The sequence below is a fragment of the Oryx dammah genome, unplaced genomic scaffold (genome assembly GCF_014754425.2).
Source record: "Oryx dammah isolate SB20612 unplaced genomic scaffold, SCBI_Odam_1.1 HiC_scaffold_26, whole genome shotgun sequence".
In the NCBI taxonomy this organism is placed as follows: Eukaryota; Metazoa; Chordata; class Mammalia; order Artiodactyla; family Bovidae; genus Oryx; species Oryx dammah.
The window spans coordinates 57,158,747-57,181,216 of NW_024070210.1; the positions used below are offsets into that span (position 1 = coordinate 57,158,747).

Sequence of the window (22,470 nt, forward strand, 5' to 3'; positions counted from 1 at the left end):
CTTCACCAGCAGAGCCAGAACTGGAGCCAGGTATCCAGTGATGCCTAATCGTGTCTCGTCCATTGTGTGGTTCCCACGGAATGAGGAAAGGTGGTCTCTCCAGTTTTTAAAGTAGGCGGAAGCACACTACTCAGACTGAATTACTCTCAAAAAGATTTTGTAGGCAGAGTCAGTACTAAGAGCTTGGTCTTACTTGTTTCTCTGTTCATGAGGCTTAGGAAGGCCCCCTTTGGTGCCACAGTTAGCCCGCCCTCCCCAAGCAGAGGGGCCCCTACAGCTTTCTGCCCCCTGACTTGCTCTGAAGAAGGGAAGCCACCTAAGTATCCTTGGAGCAGGAACAGCTTCTTCCAGTCACTTCCCTCAAATGCTTGTTTTCTCATAGAGAAGACCCACCAGTGGATTTTTCCCTCTCTTTCCCCACATTTTATATCCTTTTGTTGGGGGGAGGGGACAGGCATTTAAGCAGGAGGGACCATAGTTGATTTTGAATGAAGGTCAGTAGAGGCCAAAATCCCGCAGTGCCCCAGGTGTCTGGTATTGTCTGCTCTGCTCTGGTGTTTCTCCTGGGACCTTGGGCTTGAAATCTCTTTCTGTCTTATCTGTACAACACTCACGTCCTACTGTGATTGTTGCAGGAAGCAGAGCCCCGGATGTGGACGTATGTCTATCCTGCCAAGTACTCGGACATCAAGCCAGAGGATGAGCGGTGGAAAGAGGAGCGGGACCGCAAACTGAAGGAGGAAAGGAGCCGGAGTAAGGACTCTGTTCCCAAGGAGGATGGGAAGGAAAGCACAAGTAGTGACTGCAAGCTGCCCACGTCAGAAGAGTCCCGCCTTGGGGGCAAGGAGCCCCGGCCCAGCGCCCACGTGCCTGTGTCCTCCCCTCTCACCCAGCACCAGCCCTACATCCCCTACATGCACGGCTACTCCTACAGCCAGTCCTATGACCCCAGCCACCCCAGCTACCGTGGCGTGCCCGCCGTGATGATGCAGAGCTACCCAGGTACGGCACCGCAGCCCAGCTGCGGCTCCGGTCACTGCGAAGGGAAACAAAGCGGGTTTCAAACCCGGTTTTCTTGCTCAGCTTTCTTGCTAAGGCTACTGAGGCTCAGGTAGATGGTAACTCTGATATGAATGTGGTATTGTGGACACTCTAACCCTGAGCTCCTTGAGTGACCCCTGCTTACAGTCTGTAGGACCACTGCTTCCTCCCTTGCACCAGGTGGAGGGTTGACTCTGCAGTCAGTTTTTGTGGATAACTGAAGGCGAAACCCCGTCTACCAGAGGCATCTTCCCTCAGCTGGGATTTTCCAAGCACATACTTTAAGGACTTAACCACTGGCGGTCCAGCTGTTAAGACTCCGCTTCCACTGCAGGGGGTGAGGGTTCGATCTTGGTCAGGGAACTAAGATGCCTTGGGGTATGGCCAAAAGAAAACCACATACTCTATATTTTGCAGTGTGCTAGACACTGAGGGGAAAATAAAAGAAGTAGAGGAGACTACTCCAGTCCCCTCAAGGAGCTCACAACTTAATTGCAGCAGGAGAGACATGTGGAACAAAGCAAAATTCACATCAGGAGAATGCATGTATTCATTTGCAAGACCATGGTTAGCATAAAGTCATCAGGCAGTCAGGGAGGGGAGGTCCAGTGAGGGAAAGGTTCGGTTTGGGAAAAATAAGCTCTTACACTGCCATGGAGTATAAGAGGAGGGGAGGGCAACACATAGTAGCAGTTTAAGTGTTTTTGAACTAGTCAGAAGAAAAGCCTTCCTTTACTCACTGATCTCTGTTGCCTGAAGAGCCCTTCTTTCACTTTCTGGAGCTCCCACCTCACTGTAGAAAAGCAGCTCAAACAGTCTTGATATTGACGTTTTAAGGCAGATTCTAAGTAAGACATGTGAGGTTTTCAAGCAGAAATAGGAAATTGTCTCCTCCTGCAGTATTCTTTCTCCTGTTACCCCAGTCCTTCTGTATAAAAACCGTAGTTCATTTGATGAGTGCTTGCTCTAGGCCAGGCACTGGACTTTGATTCATGTACATTGTCTCATTTAATCCTCTCTGTCACCTATGAAATCAGTATCTTCATTTTGATGGTCAAGAAGTTGAACCTCAAAAGGTTAATTTGAGCTAATGAACTTGTTCATCTGTTCAGAGGAACCCGACTGGTAAGTCTCAGAGGTCAGATTTGAGCCCGAGGACATGACTTCAGATCCAGTGACCTTTCTAATCCTATGACTGTAGCACATCTTGGAGAGATGAATCTGAGACTCGGGCTCTAAGGAAGTTGATTCCCCAGAAACTGAGGGCCATGTTCCTAATATCCCTTAGCTGTTTGCCTCCGGAGCTCAGTAAAGGAAGGACACACTGCGAGTCTCAGCCTGAAGACACTGTGGTGGAACATCCCTCAGCCTGAGCCTCACCAGGCTCACTGACACAGAATCTCTCCTGCCTCTCCCGTCTCTCTGACTGCTTTATTTCTCTCTCCCAGGTTCCTACCTGCCTTCCAGCTATTCTTTCTCCCCATATGGCAGCAAGGTCTCAGGGGGTGAAGATGCTGACAAGGCCCGAGCCAGCCCCAGCGTCAGTTGTAAATCCAGCTCAGAGTCCAAAGCCCTGGACATCTTGCAGCAGCATGCCAGTCACTACAAGAGCAAGTCTCCCACGGTAAGGGACGCGCAGAGGCACTGGCCACTGTCAGAGACCAGGGAGGGTAGAGCCAGGGTCTGGGAGAAGGTGGGCTGGCTCGAGTCCCAGCAGCAGTGTGCTGTGGCCGACCTGACCTGAGCTCCCCCGGGCACCTCCTTGATTCCTGGGTGTCCTGCATCTCTAAGGAGTCAAAGTGTGGGCTCGGGGCATCTTGCTTTCACATGTGTGCCTCACAGTAGAGCTTTTGTGTCTGCTTTCCTTTCCAGATAAGTGATAAAACTTCTCAGGAGAGAGATCGGGGAGGCTGTGGGGTGGTTGGGGGTGGCGGCAGCTGTAGCAGCGTCGGGGGAGCAGGCGGGGGTGAAAGGAGTGTTGACCGGCCCCGCACCTCCCCTTCTCAGCGCCTGATGTCCACGCACCACCATCACCACCACTTGGGGTACTCACTGCTCCCAGCACAGTACAACTTACCCTATGCAGCAGGTAAGCCTCGCCTCCCCACTGCTGTCCAGTAGCACTGCCATAGCAGGGGGCCCTGGCAAGAAGCCCCTCCTCCTCCTCTTACCCTTGAGCCTCCAATCTGTCCAGAATCCTAGCCTCCTGCAGACAATCAGTATAATCATAACATTTACTTCCTCCCCTGGAGCTCAGGGATTCTCAAACTCCTCCAGAAAATTGACTTTGATATTCAGAAGAATAAGGAGCAGGTGTTCCCATAGCCAAAGAGTAACAAGCAACTGAAAAATAGAGCCTGACTGTCTATCCCCAGCTGCTAGATCTGGCCAAGTATCAGATTTTCTTCTGTCAGCACCCCAAAACTCAGTGGAGCTAGGCATTGAAGAAACTCCTCCCAGCACCCGCCCAGCTGGCAGAGAGAGCAAGTGCTGCACTAACTTGTCCTCCTCCTCACTCAGGGCTTTCTTCTACAGCCATTGTTGCCAGCCAGCAAGGCTCGACTCCTTCACTCTACCCACCCCCTCGGAGGTGAGAATGGTGAGTAACTTTTTAACTCAGAGAGACAACACAGAGAGAACAGGGATAGTTGATACCTGGATCACAGAATCCCTGTGGAGCCTCAGTGAAAGCCATCTCTGGGCTGCGGTCTGGAAATGGAGCAGCCCGGGCCAAGCCTCTTGTTGAAGTTTCCCGGGAGCCTCTGAGAGGGGCTGTGGCCACGCGCCTGCCCTGCAGCTCATTTTCTTGGAGCGCCACCTTGTGGTGGTTTTACCAGCTGGCTGAGCACCCGGTTCTCTGTCCCTGTTTCCCTTGCAGAACACCAAGTGCCCGGATAAAGTCAGCTTCACGGGCCGGACTGGCTTACCCAAGGAGGTGCTGGAGGTGCCGTTTAGACATCAGTTAAATGGTGTTGCTCATCCTGTTTGCCGTTCCCACCGTGACTGAAGGCAGACCCTTGGCTATCTCGCCTCCACCAGACCCCCGGACTCCCCGACCCTCCCTCTTTCTCAGGAGCTGGAGAGCTGGTACTTAGCAAAAATATTTATTCTCTTGGCCACGGCCGTGACTGTCGTGGCCTCTGTGGAGATGAAGGCATGGGGAGCAACCAGGGGAACATGGCCTCAGCCCAGAGAAGCCACTGCTCTGTTCCCCAAGCCCCGGTCAGCTGCCGGAGCAGCACCAACCCCCAGGGAGGGCCCCCAGCACTGGGCAAGGTCTGAAGACAGCACAGCAGCCATACCCCTCACCATCATTACCGCCATCACCAGACCCTGCATCTCCCCAGTGGTTTGGGCCCTGGGAACTGGCAGCACGCGGAGGAATTAGAATCTCAGGAAAGAAATTGGGGGCTGTTTTCTCTGCAGTTGTGAAAACAAGGTCTTCAAACGTGAAGACTTCTCCCCTCTCACATGAGCACATGTAAACGCTCAGAGCCCAGCCTGGAAAGGGAGACCAAGGCATCTGCCCACTGTGGCAGAGGGCCGGGGTCCCGAGGCCAGCACCGGGCTCCCCGGGGATTCCAGGCGAGAGCTGGAGCATGAACGGAGTCTGTGAACGAGACGCTGCATCCCACCAAGTCCTGCTGCTGCTTAGCCTCCCCCTTGCCCTTTCCTCATCTTCCTCCCAACCCCTTGGTGCCTTTCCCAGGGGCATCTCATCTCTCTTCTTCTTTTCCACTGCTTGGCTTTTAAGACTCAGGCAGGTAAAATCGTATTCCCCCAGCATGGGGAGCTTTGGAGTCTGCCGGGAGGCAGGCCCTGGGAGCGCCTAGCCCTCTGAGAGATGTCCTGTCCAAGCAGCCATCCAAGTGTTGGCCTCATCAAGGGGTCCAGTTCTGTCCAGCCCAGTTTCTCTGTACACAACCACATGACTTCCTATAGCTCAGCCTGTAGCCCCATACGTGCCAATATGAGCCGTGTTTCTTTGTAACACACGTTTTTGTTTTAGGGAACACTGCACCTTGGAGGGCGTCTGTCTGTTCCTTAGACCCTAGGACAACACGTGCAAGCCATTACTCCTCAGAGCCACCGGGTGTAGTCAGTAGAGCTGTGCTCTGAGGCAGGGGCAGTTCTCTGCTCTCCTTAGAAATGCAGTCCAGTCCAGGCATTATGCTGTTTGTCCTGGGAAAGTGACAATGATCTGGTAGCTTTACTACAGTCGCTTCTTCCCCAAGGTGTGGGGAGCTTTAGCTCTTACTTTGTGTTTAAGATATCATCCCTTTGTCCTTCTCTCCTGTCTTTCCTTGACCCTCTGGACTGAGATGAAGACTTACAGACACTAACCTGGGTTAGAGACGAGTCTTTGTGACCAGAGTGCCAAAAATGACCATTGAAGAGCAAGGGCTTGGCTCTGACAGTGTGGGGCATGGAGACGGAAGACAGCACAGCGCCCAGCAGAGGCTGCTTCCCGAGATCCCCGGAGCCCTGTTCTAGAGAGGCTCAGGGTCTTGTGCCCAAGAGGGGCCCCTCTGATCTAGACCTTTCCTCTAGGTTCCCATGTCCTTGTTTTTGTTCAAGTTGGGTTCTGAGCCCTCTCCCAAACCCTGCTGACTTAGACCTCTTAGCAGGCCCTGGAGCAGCCTCCCTGTCCCTCAGTCCTTCTGCCCCCTGCTGTCCTTTTGGGCCGTGCTCTGAGCAGTGACTTCCCTTTTACCCATGGAAGTCGTCGGTGTGGACACCTTCGCCCCACCTCACCTGAGTCGTCCCCACCCAAAAGATGGCTCTGAATTTCAGCCTGCTCATGCCCTCCCGGCTCCTGTTGGGTGGAGTCATGGGCCCATCTCTGTTCCTGTTTGTTTTTAAATATTGTGTGTTTTGTGTCTGTGGCGCTGTCTTACAGCGTGCTCTGTACATATTGTGAAGAAATCGTTTGGAGTAATTTCCTTTTCCGTTGGGCAGGCATAGCCCGGGATTCCTGCCCGTTCCACTTTGTTCTGTAAGAGAAGAGGAACTTATGTATTAGCAGGGCAGCCTTGGGTTCTGCAGAAGGGAACAGCTTTTTTTCTTTTTTTCTCCCCCTTAAAAAACATTTGGCTTTTTGATCCTTACATCCTGAAAAGCAGGAGCTGAGCTGCCCAGAAGAGCAGGTGAGAGCATCGATGGCAGAACAGCACTGCCTCTTCCTGATCCTCTTGGTCCCCGATCCTTGCCAGGCCTGTTGTCCCTCCCTGAGGTGACATGAAGCAGCAGCAGTGACGGGTGAAACAGAGCCTTGAGGAGCACTGAGTGAAGGGCTTGCTGTCCCCCTCTAGCCTCTCCCCCTGGGGAGGAGGACCACAGGTGGGGAACCCATGGCACTGGCAACCCAGTCATAGGGATGAGACTTTCAAGGATCCCCACCGCACTTCACCCCAGCAAAGGCTGGACGAGTTTGCTGCTAAGGGCCGAGGTCACCAGACCAAGGCTCTGTCTGAGCTATCTCTGGCCCAGTTCTCTTGACAGACATGGCTCATCCGAGCCCCACAGAGAAGCTGGAGGGAGGCAGCCTCGTGGCCAAGTAGGACAGCCAAGGCTTGGAGACCTGCTCTTTATCAAATCTGCTTCCTCCTCATTTAAGTTGTGCCAGTTCCCTTCATCCCCTTTCCTTGCCTGTACATGTATGTATACATGTATACTTCCTTCTCTTACCTCACCCCCTCCACACATCTCAAGGTCCACGGACCACATGCAGAAGGCTTAAGAGGGCACCCATGAAATGAAATGATGCCTCTTGAATCTCTTCTCCCCAGGCTCCAAGGTTGGGGTGGGAGGGCTTGGTCTTGGGAGCGGGAGGAAAAGGCTACAGAAGGGCTAGTGTCGTTGTATACGGGCCACTCGTTATCCCACACACCTTATCCCCATCTCAAGTGTCTACTCCGATGCCCCCAGGATTCAACTGGGCAGCTAGCTGGCCCCCTAATTCTGGGCCTTTGTTATGTTTTATTATTAGGGCATCCCAGGAAGCTTTCTGCTGATCCTCTGCCATGGGCCCCTCCTGGGATTGAGCCCCTCCCAGGCCCCATCCCCAGCCCCTCCTGCCCCAGCCCACCCGCTTGCCTTGGTGCTCAGCCCCCCATTGGGAGCAGGTTGGGGCGAGCTGGAGGCCCGGGCTGGAGGGGCAGTGTTGCTGTTCATAGCTTTTGTTCCATTGGCGTTGCTCTGTTGGATTTAATTTCAGTCTTCCTGATTCTTCCCTTCTGTAAAGTGTACATTACCAAGTTCCTTGTTTTTTTATATATATATATAAATATATATATATACAAACTGTACTCTTTTTGCCTTTGTACATTCAGGCAAGAAGAGAAAATAAATCTTTTTAAGAGACAATCACAAATCTGTGAGGGCTGCTGGTTATTTCTCCCGGAGTCTGCTGCTGAGCTGCCTCTCTCCTCCTCACTCTCCCACCCTCCCTCAGCTCCCTGACCTTGCGGTCCTGCTCCATATGCATCCTCAGCTCCACCTTCCCTGGCTGATGGCATGCTGTTGAGTCCAGTGTCCAGACTACATGCCCTGCAGCCCTTCCCTGGCCTGGCCGCAGGCTTTCCCAGGAGCTTTATCCTGGGCCCTGGCCTCTCCTGTCGCCCCGCACCAACCACCCCGCCCCCATTGATCCCATTCACCAAAGTGGCTTTGGACACTCACCAGTGAGTGGCTTTCACACTCGCTGTGAAACTATGCAGCTGGGAGCTAAGTTTGCACTACTTAAACCTGCCTGGGAGTTAGACGATTTTTAGGAATGAGTGGGAAACTCAACACTCCCCTAGATGCTAGTCACCAGAGTTGGTCTGACTAGAGCCTAGAGCATCATGCTTGGCCAGTGGACTCCTTTGGCTAACCGCATCAGAACAAGGGCTATGGGCTTATGGGTCAAGAGCATTTGATCAGAATTTCAAAGGGCGGTACATTCAGAAAGGCAGCCCAACCAAACCATTGTTCCACCTCTTGAACTTTCTCCCTTCCCTCTAATTTCCTCCTCCCCTTTTTTCCCTTTCTCTCTCCTTCCTTTTCTTAATTGGCTTTGGAACTGAAGTATATTTTTAAATTATTTGTTGTATTTATTGAATAAAGTTTTTAATGTCCCTGTTCTTAAATTTAGACTTAGTTTGCCTTTCACGTATCTCCCCTTCCAACTCCACCCTCCCACTCCTAAGATATTTCACCTTCTAAGTTGTTTTAATTGGAGGGCAGAATTTGGATACCATATTTCTGTCTTGCCAGTGGGCTCATCTAGCAAACTTATTATTTTTGAAAGAGAAATAAACCTGAGCTGAGTGCCCAGGTTTCCAATTCAGCCTAACTCTGGTTGTGTTAAAGAGGACCTACCAGCAGATGGCAGCAAAGTCCCAGGTGTGTTTCCTGTCCACTCTGCTAGTTTTGCAAACAGAAAACTGTTTTTCCTGGTTCTTTATCCCTGTCTTGTAGATTCCTCGGGTTTCAATTTAGGATTCAATCTGAATCCTAAACTGCCTATATTAACTTGGCCGCTGTCAGCCATCACATGGATTTGCATTGTAAATATCTCACTTGTGATGACTTTACAAATGACTTGTAAAGTCATTTTTCAGACTTTATGTTCTAGGAATTATCTGCTCAGTGGAAGACATTTTCAAAGTCCTTCACATTTCAGTTGAATTCATCTCTAGGCCCAGACCTTTTTTTTTGGCTGCACTGCACAGCATGTGGGATCAGATCCCTGACTACAGATCAAACCCATGTCCCCCCGGCAGTGGGAGTGCAGATTCCTAACCACTGAACCACCAGGGAAATCCCTAGGCCCAGACTTTCTCTACTAATACCACGTGGGATGGAGGTGTTGATCTCACCTCTTTTCATAAATGTTATATAGGGTCCAAGCTTAACGACTTGGTCCAGTAGCTCCACACAGAACAATGTGATAATGCACCAAAGACTCAGAAAGACAATAAGGACAGCCACAGTTCAACAGTAAGTAAATAGTTCTAGCATCGTAGGAGGTAGAACATGCCCAGTACTTCCTTTGGGAAAACAGAAGCAAAGGAAAAAAAAAAAAAAACTAGTAAACCCTTGAGAAACTAAGACCACACAGGTGAAGAGGATTCTGTCCCCCTCCAGTGCCACTGAGGTGATTCATCAGGCTGGTGGTACAGGGGAAGGGCAGCCGTGCCTTAGGGCCCTGGGCTCCAAAAGGAGAACACTGTCTTCCTAGGAAAGGTGAGTTCCGCTTCCTTCAGACACCCCCAGGAACAGGCATGTCAGGCAGCTCTGTGTGAAAGCCAGAACCCAGTTTCAGGAGCTGGCCTTCTAGACAAAAAAGAAGTTGGGTCCTGGTATGTCTAGCCTCTATTCTGGATGAAGTTCTGTGTACATACCTGTCTCTAGGGGGCTCCAGCATTCTGTCCCAGACTCCTAGCAACCCCTTGTTTCGCGTGGTAATGTGGCCCCAGAGACCTCAGCCGTTTGTCCTGATGCAAGGCGGCTTTTTTCCTGAGAAGGCCTGTATCACACCCCTGCTGGGCTCTAGACTCAAAAGACAACAGTAGAAGGAAGCCGGCCCTGGTTGAGGAGTAAAGGACAGACCAACCACAACTTTAAATCAGTTTATTGACACACTAACACAACACACTTGCCTCCCTGACACCCCCGCCCCCCTCACGCAATCTAGATCTCTCCCCCTTCCTTCCCCCTTAGAACAAGCTGTTCAGTGAAAACAGAAAAGGGCAGGCCACTTCTACACCCTCAGTCCCACACGAGAGCCCAGCCCGTAGAACAGGGTCTCAGGCACTACTCAGAGCCTGTTAGGGAGAGGGGGCAATTAGCACTAGACTCAGCCAGGCAGAGGCATCCAGTCCCTAACAGCAAATTTCCCCACAACCCCCAGGCCCTGAGTCGCTATTCCTCTTCCTCTCTGCTATTTGTGACCCTAGGAAGGAGACACCTTGGGGCCTAGGCCTGCAGCCCAGAGCAAGAACTCCTGGCCATAATCTGAGAATTGGAGTTTGGCTAGTGTTTTTTAAGACCCAGGCACCCCCAAAATAAAGCTCTGGTGGTAGGAGTAACTTCAATGCCCCTATTTTGAATGCGCTGATAACAAACAGATTAAGCCAGCTTAACCAAATGCCAGAATAACACTAAGCTGTAAAGGAGGGGTCAGACCTGCTTTCTCCAGGTCAGACACAAATGCACAGAGAGAAGCCCAGGTGGAGTGTCAAAAAACAATAGAAGGACACTGCCCAGGGGCTGAAAGCCTATACTCCAGAGTCCCCTGGGTGGCAGGAAGCAAGGAAAGAAAATACACAAGTCTTAAAAACCAAAAAAGAAAGCCCAACCACAGGGTAACCTGAGCCTGACAGTGCTGTCCCCAGCCCTCCAGGCCTGGCCCCTGGACGCAGACAGTCCCTCCCCTCTAGGCAGTGGCCTCCCCTAGGCTAGATAGAGCACATTACACAGCGCAGTTTAAAAAGCTTCTAATGCCAGTTCATAAACATCTTCATTTACTATTGGTGATTACATGTGAATAATATGTTTATACTGTTCTTTATGGAAAACAATTTCAACGAGTCAACTCCGAGAACACAATAGGCAACCCTCACCCTGAGCCCCTCAGCGTCCTTCCCTGGACAGCAAGAAGCCCCTTCCTCTGTCTCAGGGCTGCCTAACTTCCCCGCTTCCCCCACTGTGGCTCTTGGGCAAAGCATCCTCTTTGACCATTAGTCCTCATCGGACAAGTTCTGGTCCAGGGGGTAAACCATGAACATCACATCTGGTCGAGAGGGGACACAGGGATGGCCTGGACGCACAATCTCAAAGCCCAAGAAGCTGAAGGTCTTCAGCAGTGGAGCTGCAGAAAAAAAGTGTAAAAAAAGATTCTGATAAGAAAATTAGGCTAAATCAAGGGAAAACCCAAAACAAAGATGGAATAAAGGCACTGGCCTTTCCTAAATTTGGACACAACCAATCCCATGATTTCCTAGGGTTTATATGTCAAACTCAGGAGCCCCACCTCACTAGGAACCCCCCTTTTCCCTCCCCAGCCTGGTCTCAAGCTGCTCAGCCCCTCACCTCTGTCTTCCCGGCCCTTCCTGAAGCAGATGAAGACGTAGTTCACTTTCATCTTCTCTTCAGCAAACTCTAGCAGTGCTAACAATCTGCAGGAAGCAAAGAAAATCACTCAAGCCCACTGCCACCTGTGGACTTCACCCCATCCCTCTATACCCCCTGCTCCCAAGGCTTTTCTGAGGCTTACAGTCAGCACTGTAAATAGGGAAGCTTCAAGGAGAACTTCCTATTTCAAGACCTCAGGAGTCCTGAGTTCAGAAAAAAAAAATAAACCACAATCACTTAAGAAAACTGTTACAGAATTCTCTCTTCCAGGAATAAAGGTTCTTCATCTGAAATTAATACTAGCCAACTTAATGCAATTTACAAGAAAGTATGGGGCCTAGGAAGAGAACCCAGTTTCTCAGGGGCCCTCCAAAGTTGCCAAGTCTGATGGTGACCACCTGCTGCAGAGAGGAACTCTGGGCCCTACCACCACCTAAAAGGACTTCAAGAGGCTGGAGCCACTCGCGAGAACGCCATCCTCAGGACTGCTGCTTCCACAACTGGGTGGTTGGAGGGCCTTGCCCAATCCAATGAAATTCCACTGCTTCTTTGAGCTTCTGGCCATTTAAACCACACCATTATATGACAAGAATTTGGTTAATGTGGTAATGATCTGCTTTCATTATCATAGGCCCATTTTACTGGCTAACACTACCCTTTAGAAAAATCGTATATACTTGGGCAGCTGAGAGCTACGGGAGAAGGCTGGCCATCTGCTGCCCCCAGGAAATGCATGCTCTTCTCTGGAGCGGGCTTCCAGCCCTGCCCAGCACTTGCTCCTTACCCTTCTTTGCTCCCATCAGCTAATAATCCATCTGGAATTTCTACAAACAGGCTCTGGCTGGACAGGACTGCATCCCAGGAAGAGACCTTCACCTCGGTGACCTCATACTGGAAGTGGACGATGTGAGGCTTTCCATCATTCACAGGGAGGTCCTGGGTCACAGTGAGCTTCTCGTCCTGGGAGGAGATCAGGTCAGAGGACCAGGTCACTGCTGCTTCTGGCCACATCAAATGCTCCCCAACCTAGGTGGTGCCGGAGCCCTCCTAGGCCAACCTCAGGGTAGCATGTGACAGGGCACACTGGAACATCAGAGCAACATGCTGCCTAAATGGAGCCATCACTCACTGGGTGGCTAAATCCCAGCATGATTGGAAGGGGATATTTACCAAGAGCCCCCTGGTTGTCAAGTACTGTACAAGGTACTTTCCCATTTTCCCATCACAACAACAAGCACTTGAGGTAGGCATCAGCATCCCCACTTTAAACCTAAGACACCAGGGGCCCAGTAGAATTAAGGACCTGACCCAAGACTCCACAGTGAGCAAACGGCAGAGCTGAGATTCAAATGGGGTCTCCCCAACTGAAAGCCATGCTTGTCCCCCCAATATTGTGTTACTTCCCTTCCCTCTGAAACAGAATCATCAGAAACAAATGAGGATGTTCCTGAGGCTCAGCTGGCTCAGGTCAACCCAAGCTGGCTCCGGGTGACTGCAGAGTACATGTTGTCACCCCTGCCACCATCTCAAGAGCCCCGGACTCAGCTGCCCTGCCACCCCTCAATGCCAGTCTCCAGGAGATGCTAAACCAACCTCTGGGCTCACAGATTAAAAGACAGCAAATGTCCCAGCCCAGACCAATCTCAGAACAGACTCCCAGGGTTCTCAACAGCTACTGGGCTGTGCCCTGAGCTGTCAGGGTGACCCTCTCATTACCACCCCCAACCCTGCAACATGCGGTACCCCATGCCCTTGGTATGGACAAAGAGAAAAGCCCTCCTGGCTCTTGGCATTTCTCAGGAGAAAATGAAGAGCTGCACTAGCAAGAGCGCGTGCATTCCTCCACTCACCAGCCCGCCTCCCCCTAGCTGTGCCCCCTCACTCAGGACCCAGAGCCAGCACTTAAGAGCTGACCTAAGCTGAGAAGACAGGGCGTCTGCTTGGTACTCCCCAAAAGCTTCCCAGCAGCCTCAGTTCAAAGTCCTCCCCAGTTCCACTACTGGCCTAAGACTCAGAAGACTAAGGGAAACCATCGCTGCCCTTAAGCAGCCACTCAGCAGTGTGAGGAGGACACTGCTCCAAGCCTTCCATCCCATAGTCGCCTTACCTTATAAATTAGAGCTGAGAGAGAAGGATCCCTGCCGCCCCCTCGCCCACCGGGGATCTTCGACAGTGGGTGAGGGGCATCAGGAGCACCACAGAGGCCCCGGAACAATGTGCCTGCAGCACTGGAGCTGGGGACAGTTACTCAAAGGCAAAATACTACTGCAAGAGATAAAGACAGTGAGACAGTAATCAAAGTCCTGAAGATTTAACTCAGCATTCCACCCACCCCTGCCCTGGTTCTCCCTCAACTGCCCCAGTCCTTCCCACTATAGCTCTCAGAATTCCTCCTTAAAGGCAAACCCACTGTCCTACAGAGGCACAGAGAAGCTCAGAGAGCTCAGGGTCAGGCTGGATGTCTGACCAAAGGAGCCCCCGTCAAACATCAAACAAATCCCCATGACACAGGCAGACCTTGGGAGGAACCAGATGCTGGCTTGCCTGCTAGGCAGAGAGCCCCAGACCCCCACCAGTCCATCTCCTCACCCTAAGTGTCTCAACAACCTGTGTGACAGAATCACCAAGCCTCCACAATCGCCTCAGGGTGGAGAGGCATATGGGGCTTAGAAAGTCAGGGGCTAGCACCATTATCCCTGAGGAAGTCCCAAGGTCACGTCTCCAATGATGGCCTCCCCGACCTGAACAATGGAACTAAACAAATCACCCAAATCCCTCTAGGGTCAAGAACTGAGTCAAATCCCGGGATCTGGCTCCTGGAGAGGAGATGCACCACAGTACAGAGTATTATGGTATCTGAGTTAGTCCCCGGCGTACCACCAAAAGCAGAGTTGCCCTTCTTTGCTGGAATCTGACCTCAGCATGCATGGAAGTTCAGATAATACCCGTGTGGTCAGAAGGGACACTCAAGTGAATGTATATTGCAGGCGTGGGGCTTGCTGGGAGGAATTATAGACATGCTGGGACCTGAGTAAGGAAGCAATCATCACCTGGGCCACAGAGGGTGAATGGCTCCAAAAGAAGCCCCCTATCACCTTCAGGTGTGTGCCCTTCCTGGCTACCACGATTTTCAGGTGGACCCAACAGAGCTCCAGAGCTACTCCACTGCCTTCTTTGAATCCAATTTACTGGCTCTTTTGGCTGAGATATGGCTCACTCCACAGGCGAAGGGCAAGTGAAGCAAGCCAAGAGGAAAACTGTCTGTACATGTAACACCATGACTCAGCAACAGGCCTGGCCCTGGCACAGCGGCTGAGGGCAGCAGTAACATATCGGGGAGGGTGCGGCAGCAGGGTGCTGGAGCCAGATGACCCAACAGTGCACATCTCTTCCCAACCAAAGTTGTGTTTAGTGACAGCACGTTGGTAGCTTGAATCAGCCATAGGGCGAATAGTTAAACCACAGAAATCAGCATATACCATAAACCACTGCCTTTGTTCCCTGAAAACCCTTTGTAAAATAATGAGGCACCATTCTGCACACTGTCCTTTGCTTTTGATGGCAGAGCGTCATCTGGATTCTTTGCTTAGGCTCAGAGTGACAGAACTAAAACTCACACCTAACATGGAACAATAGCCAGAGACACAGTCCTGAGACCCTCAGTACTAAGAGACCGATACAGGCACTCCAGCTGAGCCAGGAAAACCCAAAGCATCACCACTGTAGCTCGGCTCCTCTGTTCTCTCAAGGATTTCAGCCAGGGGCCTGAAATTACACTTGGAAATTTTGCTGGGAGATGAAATGGGCCCAGAGGGGCATCAACACCTGGGGATCAACCACGTGACCATCTCGTGCCTCCTCTAGAGAGCCTCAGGGCATCCTCATCTCCCTCACGAGGCCTCAACCAACAGCTACTAGCAGAAGGGGCATCACAGAGGACTCTGCAGTTTTCAAGATCAGGGCCTGTTTTCTCCTGCGGATAATGAGTTGTTAAAATTCTCACCTTCCAGTGTGTTAACGGATAGAAAAATAGAGTGTCCAGGCCAGAAGAAAAGAAGACAAAGGTGGGAGTTTCCCCAAGCAAAGGCACACACCCACCCCTCACACAATGGGTCCCTCCCCATTCCCTGGAGACCACCTTCAGGCCTCGGTGGAGGTTCCTGTAGGAGCACCAGGTAGGTTGGGCCACTGGAGAAAGCTGGCTTGCTTGTACCAGTCAGTAGGGCTAGCCATTAACTGAGGGTAGATAGCTGAGATACAGACTTGTATATCAGGATAACTATATCAGGGGTTCATAAAATAAGCAGATCGCCAAGGCCCTGCTGCTGCTGCTAAGTCACTTCAGTCGTGTCCGACTCTGTGCGACCCCACAGACGGCAGCCCACCAGGCTCCCTCGTCCCTGGGATTCTCCAGGCAAGGCCCTAGCTGTTCTAAAATTCTGGTGCTAACTCACTTCCAGAAAAATTATTCCTCAATGCTCTCTAGATGGGAGAGCTACTTTCAACCCTGGCCTACATTCCAACCACCACCTTTTTTCTGAACAATTTTCACTTGCAAATAGCATAAGTGATGGGGCCGACCCACTGAAAAGAATAAGATGGGTTTTCTCTTTTTCAGATCCAGAAGCCCCTTTGTCTTCCTAGAAGTAAACCCTAGGGCCTGCCCCGCGCCCAGCACTCATCTATGAGCTCGTGATGTTTCTGATGTCATGATCTCACTCCTCCTTCAAATAAAATGCAAGACGTCTATTCCATGGTAACAAATCATTTACTTTCCCATTCACACAAGGATTCTGGGAACTTTCTTCCCCAACAAAGTCTGCACAGAAAGCAACTGTGTATGTGTGCGTGCATGCGAGTTGGGGGTGGAAGGGTGTTTCAGGTCCCCACCCTGAGATCCAGCTCCAGTTCCCTACAAGAAACAGCTGGGGTCTGGGATACGCTTAGTAGCCAGAAGTTCACAAACGTTACTTTAATCACCCGTCGTATTAGATCTGTTTTTAGTTACTAGCTGTGTAAATGCCAAACTGCTCTCTCTCAAAACAAAACTGTCATTTCTGACATGAAAAGGGAAGGGATATGGGTACATATGTCGTGGTTAAAGTAATTAGGGGTATAAAATTGCCCAGCAATGGCCTTCTCATATCAGCTTTAGTGTTCAAAATATTGTGGCAAAATATGCCACCAACCTTAACAGGAATGTGAATCCTAGAGGAACTCAAGCACAAAAGAAAGTGGCTTTTAAACCCAAGTCTCCCTGTCACAGATCCAAATCAGGTGAGGTTTCATATTCAGTTCAGTCTTGTTTCTACTGGCGCCAATGCCCAGCTTTTTCCTTTCCTTCCCCATATCCTGCTGACTCCACTTGGGGGCAGACATGGTTTAATCTCTGCCACCAAAGGATGATTTAAGAAGCTCAGCCTAGAGGCTGAAAAGATCAGATTGATTAAGGAGAATCAAATGTGTCAGACTGAACTCAAACATCCAGCTGGGCTGGTCCTGCTTTTGGAGAAGAAGAAAAAAAAAGACCACACTGGAAATGAGGGTGTCAGGTATCCAAGTCAATTCGGAAGAGAGATGGGAGATTAGAGCCGAGCCAATCTGTTGGTGCTTTTATTTTCTCAGTTGTTATCAGACATGTCCTTGGAAACACTCCTCAGGATACGTATGAATGCTACCGACTTATCACATCCTGCTGCCTCTAATTTAAAGCATTCTGTGAAACTGCTGTCCAAAATGTCCCCAGCAGGTTATAATTTCATACACCAGCTACAGATAGGCAGCGTATGCTAGATGTATTCCTGGGGAACGATGCTAGTAAACTGACTTTTTATAATTCAAATCCTATTTTTAAATCTCTAGGATGCTTACTATTTAAAGGAAGTAACCTAAAATTTCTTCAGAGAATAAAAAGATTTCCCGCTAAAGAGTCACTTCCAGTTGATTTATGTAAGTTTTGATTTTCACATTTAGTTTGCTCCAAGAGAGTACAGTCTGCTACACAGAGTAGAGATTTATATAAAAGTAATTCTATGGCTAGTTTCTATTCAGCTACATTCAACAAACGAATTCACATTCTCCTTGATACACTTTCGATCATGTTTCACTTTAATCAGTGGCCTAAGCTTATCGGGTCTATACCCCCCCGCTCCGATTTCCATTCCCTGATAGAGGGTCAGATGGCCTTGGTATTACAGACTTTGTGGTATCAATCGAAGACATAAAAAACCACATTCCCAAGCATTCTACATTCAATCCCCTTTCAGCCTCTTCTGACCCATTCCTGTCTCAGCCCTGCCTCAGAGAACTCTCTCTAGGGGGCCCTGACTACCCTTCACACAGGCTGCTCTTACTCTGAGATGGTCTCTGATGACTAATCCCCATGCAGCAAAGAGAGACCAATTCAGGGTTGCCATCGCACTGAGCTAAAGAGAAATAGGAAGAAAGGTGGAAGGTGAATGGCCACCTTCAGTCTAATGTGAGCATAGAGGCTGCTTTCCAGCTGCTGATTCCTTTTCCATATGAGAAAGGGGCCTGGTCAGATGCCAGGCATAAGTCATCTCACTAGGGCTGTTATGTGTGCCAAAGGGAGTCTACTTGCTAAGCACGATTATAAAGAAAATGACATCACCACTCTGAATCACAGACTGAAAGCAACACTGGGTTCTGGTTGATTTTCCACAAGAAACACACTTATGGTGGCAGTTAGAATATCTATGTCTCTGAGATTTACTTATCGCGTTACACAGCTGATACTGCTAGATTTTCCAATAAAGGTAGGCAACACTACATATGCTGCCAGAGGTGGGGAGATGGCTAGGTAATCATGCTTGCAGACAGGATCTTAATTTTGCATATCCAATACCTTAATTTAGTTTGTATAGTAAGCTCATCACCCGGTTCCAGCCTCTCTTCCCAGGATAGAATTACTTCATTGTTTATACACTTCATTGTTTACACACTATCAAAGGCCTGGGGCATTTTCTTGAGGGTTATCTTATACAAAGCATTTTACTCTGCTGCTGCTAACCAGAAACAACCTATTTTGTTCACTTGAAGTAACAAAATTCTTGCTAACCTGCTTGACCATTTCTGGTCTATAGATTTCAATTAGGCTTCATAGCTTTCCAAATCATGGTATCAACTTGAATCAACACTGTGTACTGTTTCAAAAAGGAGTGAATTACTTTTTTTCTAGAAATACACATATATAACATTCCCCTACCGCATACTTCAGTCCCCATTTTTTATATTTCTGAGTTGCTCTGAGGCTAAATTTGGATTTCTTGGCAAAGTGAGGAATTACTATTATTAGTCCACACAGCTTTCTAAAGCATACCTCCAATTTGGGGGGATTCCTGACTATGCTAGGAGTGTGTGTGTCTCTCTCTGTGGGGATGACCTTGAAGGCACATCAAAGGAAAACTTGCTCTCCCTACCACTCCACACCCAACAAGTCACAGTGCTAATAAATAAGGAATAATCAAAACCAAATTCTTGGTGGGAGAGACAGAAATCCCATTACTCAGGGAACCATTCAGTGAAGATGCTCAGGGTCACTAGGATGTGCCCTTGTACCCTGGCTGCTCCACCACCCTGAAAAACCACCTGTGGAACCAAATGCTTCTTCTCAAAGCCCATCAGACACAGACTGATTATAAGGCTATGAAGCCAGGGCAAGCTCTTCTCCACACACTGTACTGTCAAAAGGTACTAAGCAAGCCCTGGACAGACACTTCCTGCCACCACAATCCAGGGAGAGAAAGGTCCATGAAGCTTGATTTACTTGGATTTAAACCTGTTGCTCAAAAACCATAATAAAAGTTCTTGTACTAGTGTCTTCCCTCCCCCACCATTAGGAATTTTGATATTTTGGAGGTACTGATCAGAACAAAACTGGAAAGGAAGAGTCTTGTTTTCAAAACATACTGCAGGCTCCTCTGTAACTGTTTCTTCCAGGAAACCAAGCCTCCACCTCTTGAGTATTTCACTGAGGCCAGCGAAGCTCCAAAGCCCATCCCCCACCCAATGGGCGCTCAACCATTGCTCGCCCCTCTGTGGACAGAAAACATCAATACACTGACTGGGAAGAACATCCCGATCTTAATCCAAATCCTTAGAGCTCGAGCAGGATTCCTTTTAGAAAGTTAGGGGCAGGCCAGAGGAGGCTCAGAAACATGCTATAGAAACAGGACTGCCATAACTCAAAGAAACCAGACACCCTGCACACACCACCCCACCCCCAGGCCAAAGTGGAGGAGCCTGATCCAAGGCCCTGCTCCTGCCCAGGCCTCGCAGGCCAGCTGGCTCCTCCCTCCACCTGCCTTTCACACAGCCAAGCCCCTCAAATTACCAACACGCTAAGCAAGGGTTCTCTGGAGACAAGCAAGCCTGTTTTGCCACTTAGGAGTCTGGAAGAAATCTTCAAAGTTGAGTGAAACCAAACCCTCTCTTTTTTTAACATGTAAGCACATTGGCAAAGCCAGGACTGGAACTCACAGTGGGTGAAGACCCTTATAAACTGGTCCCAAGTGCTCAACTCTCGGGGCTCAGGCTGCAAAGGACTTGGCACCTAGACCAGTTCAGTCTGGAGGACTCTAGAGAAGGCCTGCTGAGACCACACCACCACTTTCCAAATCCCACTGCAGAGACAAGAACCTAAGACTAGAAAAGAAAAACCCATCTCACAAAGCCCAGGGATTTCTGGCAGGTTCCTCAGCTTCCCTCCGCCCCTGCACTTCATCATGCCCTCTCATACCTGGGTTCTATCCTCAGCACACACAGCCTTCCTTACCACAAGCAACATCTTTTGCATCCAGCACCACCCAAGTACATATCCACCTCCACCTCCTCAGCTCCAGAGGACTGGTTTAGAGAAAATGAAATAAGGGACTGCAGAGGAAGATGGACATTGAGAGTCTTGGAAAAAGAAATAGCACCAGAATGGGGCTGTAGGTAAAGAGGGCTTGGGAGGTCGGGGTACTGGATCAAACAGGACCATTACAAACCAGGAAATGAGTGAATTTTCATTCTGTATGTAGGGAACAAGGATGTGGGAGCTAGATAACGAGTCTAAGAATTAGAAGAAAGTGGCTAATGGCTGAGAACTGAGTAACAAGGTAGAATTTAAGAGGCTGCTGCAGATATCTTGCATATCGCTAGAGAAATCTTGGAATAGTTCTGGAGAGTTCCTGGGAGAGAAGGACTAAGAAATCCCTAAAGATGACAACACCCTTTTCCTCGGAGAAAGGGCTGACACCCACTAAAGGAATATGATGGGAAGGGTCTTCTCGGGGGAGGGGAGAGGAGGCAATGTTTCTCAACCCTGGCTGCCCATTAGAGAGCTTCAAGTATATGCTAATACCAGGCCCCACACTAGGCTAATTACACAAGCTCTTTGAAGGGTGGGGGCCAAGGAATTGATTTTTCACATGGGCCCCTAGGATTGAGAAACACTGATATGCAAAAAAAAAAAAAAAAAGCTGAAAACTCAGATGGAATATTTAAGGATGGGGCTGCTAAAGGAATGGGAAATAGCAAGTTAGAGACCACTTTTGGTAAGAAGGGAACCCAAATGTGAGAGAAACCTTGAGTGGAAGTTAAGAGCTCTGTGTGAAGAAAAGCAATAAGAAGGGCTACATTTTTAAGAGGAACTAAAATCCATTTCTTCTAGACAGACCATGGCACAACTTAAGGATGATCTGCAGGGAGTAAGTCCGCTTGAAAAACAATGAGGCTCAAGTGAGAGGCAGAAGCCAAAGGCCAAATCTGGAGACAAAGGACCTGGTGTGGGGAACTAATGAACTTCAAACTCATTCTGGAGGGGGCAGCAACAAGTCTTGGGAAACAATGAGGAAGAGAATTAGAACCCAGCTTATAAATATAAAAGCCATCCTGATGTATAAGCAGCTGGGGTTAAAAATCATGGGGAATAGGAAACAATTTCACAGAAGAATTTGGGGGAGAAATATGGGATATGCTGGAGGGAGAGATGCATGGCGAGGGCTGCCTTGGCGAAAAAGAGAAGCAGAGAAAGGAAAACTGAACAATGAGCTCTGCTGAGTGTCCACAGGGGGAAGCACACATGAAGCAACTTTAGAAAACTGCTGGTGCTCTGTATCAGAAAGATGTGCTGCCTTTCTCTACAATTAGTGGGCGAAAGCTGGGGTTAGGTTTTGAGGGAGAAAACTTGCAAAGGCCCAGTAAACAGAGTATGAGGACTAATTTGAAAGTACTGGAGGTACAGGTGAAGAGGGCAGGTCTTCAACAGAAGCTGAATGGGCTGAGTTCTGTGTGTGATCTAATATTCTAGAAATGGGATTCAGTTAGGATGGGAGGACTAAGAGCAGTCATGAGAGAAAGTGTTTAAAGGGCAGGAGTGTTTAGCAGAGTGTTAGGGGGAACGGCATTAGGGGAACAGGATGGCGGACAGGAGTCAAGCCCAAAGTGAGAAATAAAAAAAGATGATGTTGTGAGACAGGGGAAACGGGGCCTAATTGGGGAAAGGGGTGTCTAAGGAGGACGGGAGAGAAAAGATGAAGCTGGAGTGAGGGACCAAGGGGAGGGCCAAGCATCACTGTAAAGACTATTAGGCCTGGGGTGGGGGCGGTGATGAGGGTGACAGGTGGGGATAATGGGTCCAGTTGAGAACTGAAGGACGGACGGAGCCAGACCGGGGCCGCGGGGGGGCTGGGTGAGGGGGAAGCAGCGATAAAAGCAGCATCTGGTTGGAAGATGCAGTTGAAGTAAGGGAAGGGATTCAAAGGGGAAGATGGAAACAATTTGGGGAATGGGCCGCCGTTCGGCGGGGCCGAAGGGAAATGTGGACAGGACTGGAAGATTGGGTCCCGGTCCGTGGGGGCTTTACGCCGCGATGAGGGGGATGGGCTGCGCTGGAGGGAGGGAGACTGAAGGACGGAAGAAGGCCCAGTTGCGGGGCTGGGGCTCGGACTGGGGTGGCTGAAGTAGGGAAGGGACCCAGTGGGGGCCGGCGGGGGCCTTGTAGAGGGGACGAGAACCGGCTGCGGGGTTGGGGAGGAGGCCCTCTGGAGCAGACGAGGGGAGGATGGGGGCGGGGAGCCTGGACCGGGCCGTTACCTGTCCTGGGTGTTTATCATCCTCGGCGGCTCTGCTCAGGGTGGGAGGAGGCGGCGCAGGGAGTGGGTAGGTGGATGAGTGGGTAGGTGTGGGGTCGCGCGCGCGGGGCCGATCTCTGCGGGCTAAGTCCCTGTCAGGCCGCGGGCCCAGAGCCCTCCTCCTGCCTCAGCAAGCGCCTGCCTCCAACTGACCCTCCCCGGCCGCCGCCGCCGC

The 22,470-nt window shown here is 50.1% G+C and overlaps 2 protein-coding genes across 4 annotated transcripts in view; one reads left to right on the forward strand and one right to left on the reverse strand.

Moving 5' to 3' along the window:
* ZNF609 (zinc finger protein 609) overlaps nt 1-9,097 on the forward strand; it is a 197,633-nt gene extending 188,536 nt beyond the window's left edge. The window contains exons 6-10 of one of the 3 annotated variants that reach the window (XM_040226713.1): nt 636-1,002; nt 2,490-2,665; nt 2,914-3,130; nt 3,562-3,640; nt 3,920-9,097. In XM_040226713.1, coding sequence (XP_040082647.1) covers nt 636-1,002; nt 2,490-2,665; nt 2,914-3,130; nt 3,562-3,635 — 834 coding nt within the window. In that variant the 3' untranslated portion in view covers nt 3,636-3,640; nt 3,920-9,097. The remainder of the gene's footprint in view (nt 1-635; nt 1,003-2,489; nt 2,666-2,913; nt 3,131-3,561; nt 3,641-3,919) is intronic. The other 2 variants (XM_040226714.1, XM_040226715.1) reach the window with 2 other exon arrangements.
* A 544-nt stretch (nt 9,098-9,641) lies between these two features.
* On the reverse strand, nt 9,642-22,470 carry OAZ2 (ornithine decarboxylase antizyme 2). Its single transcript, XM_040226733.1, is given in 6 exon segments — nt 9,642-10,897; nt 11,119-11,204; nt 11,945-12,120; nt 13,268-13,348; nt 13,350-13,425; nt 22,258-22,470. Coding segments are annotated over 6 exon segments (570 nt in total). The 5' UTR covers nt 22,278-22,470; the 3' UTR covers nt 9,642-10,766.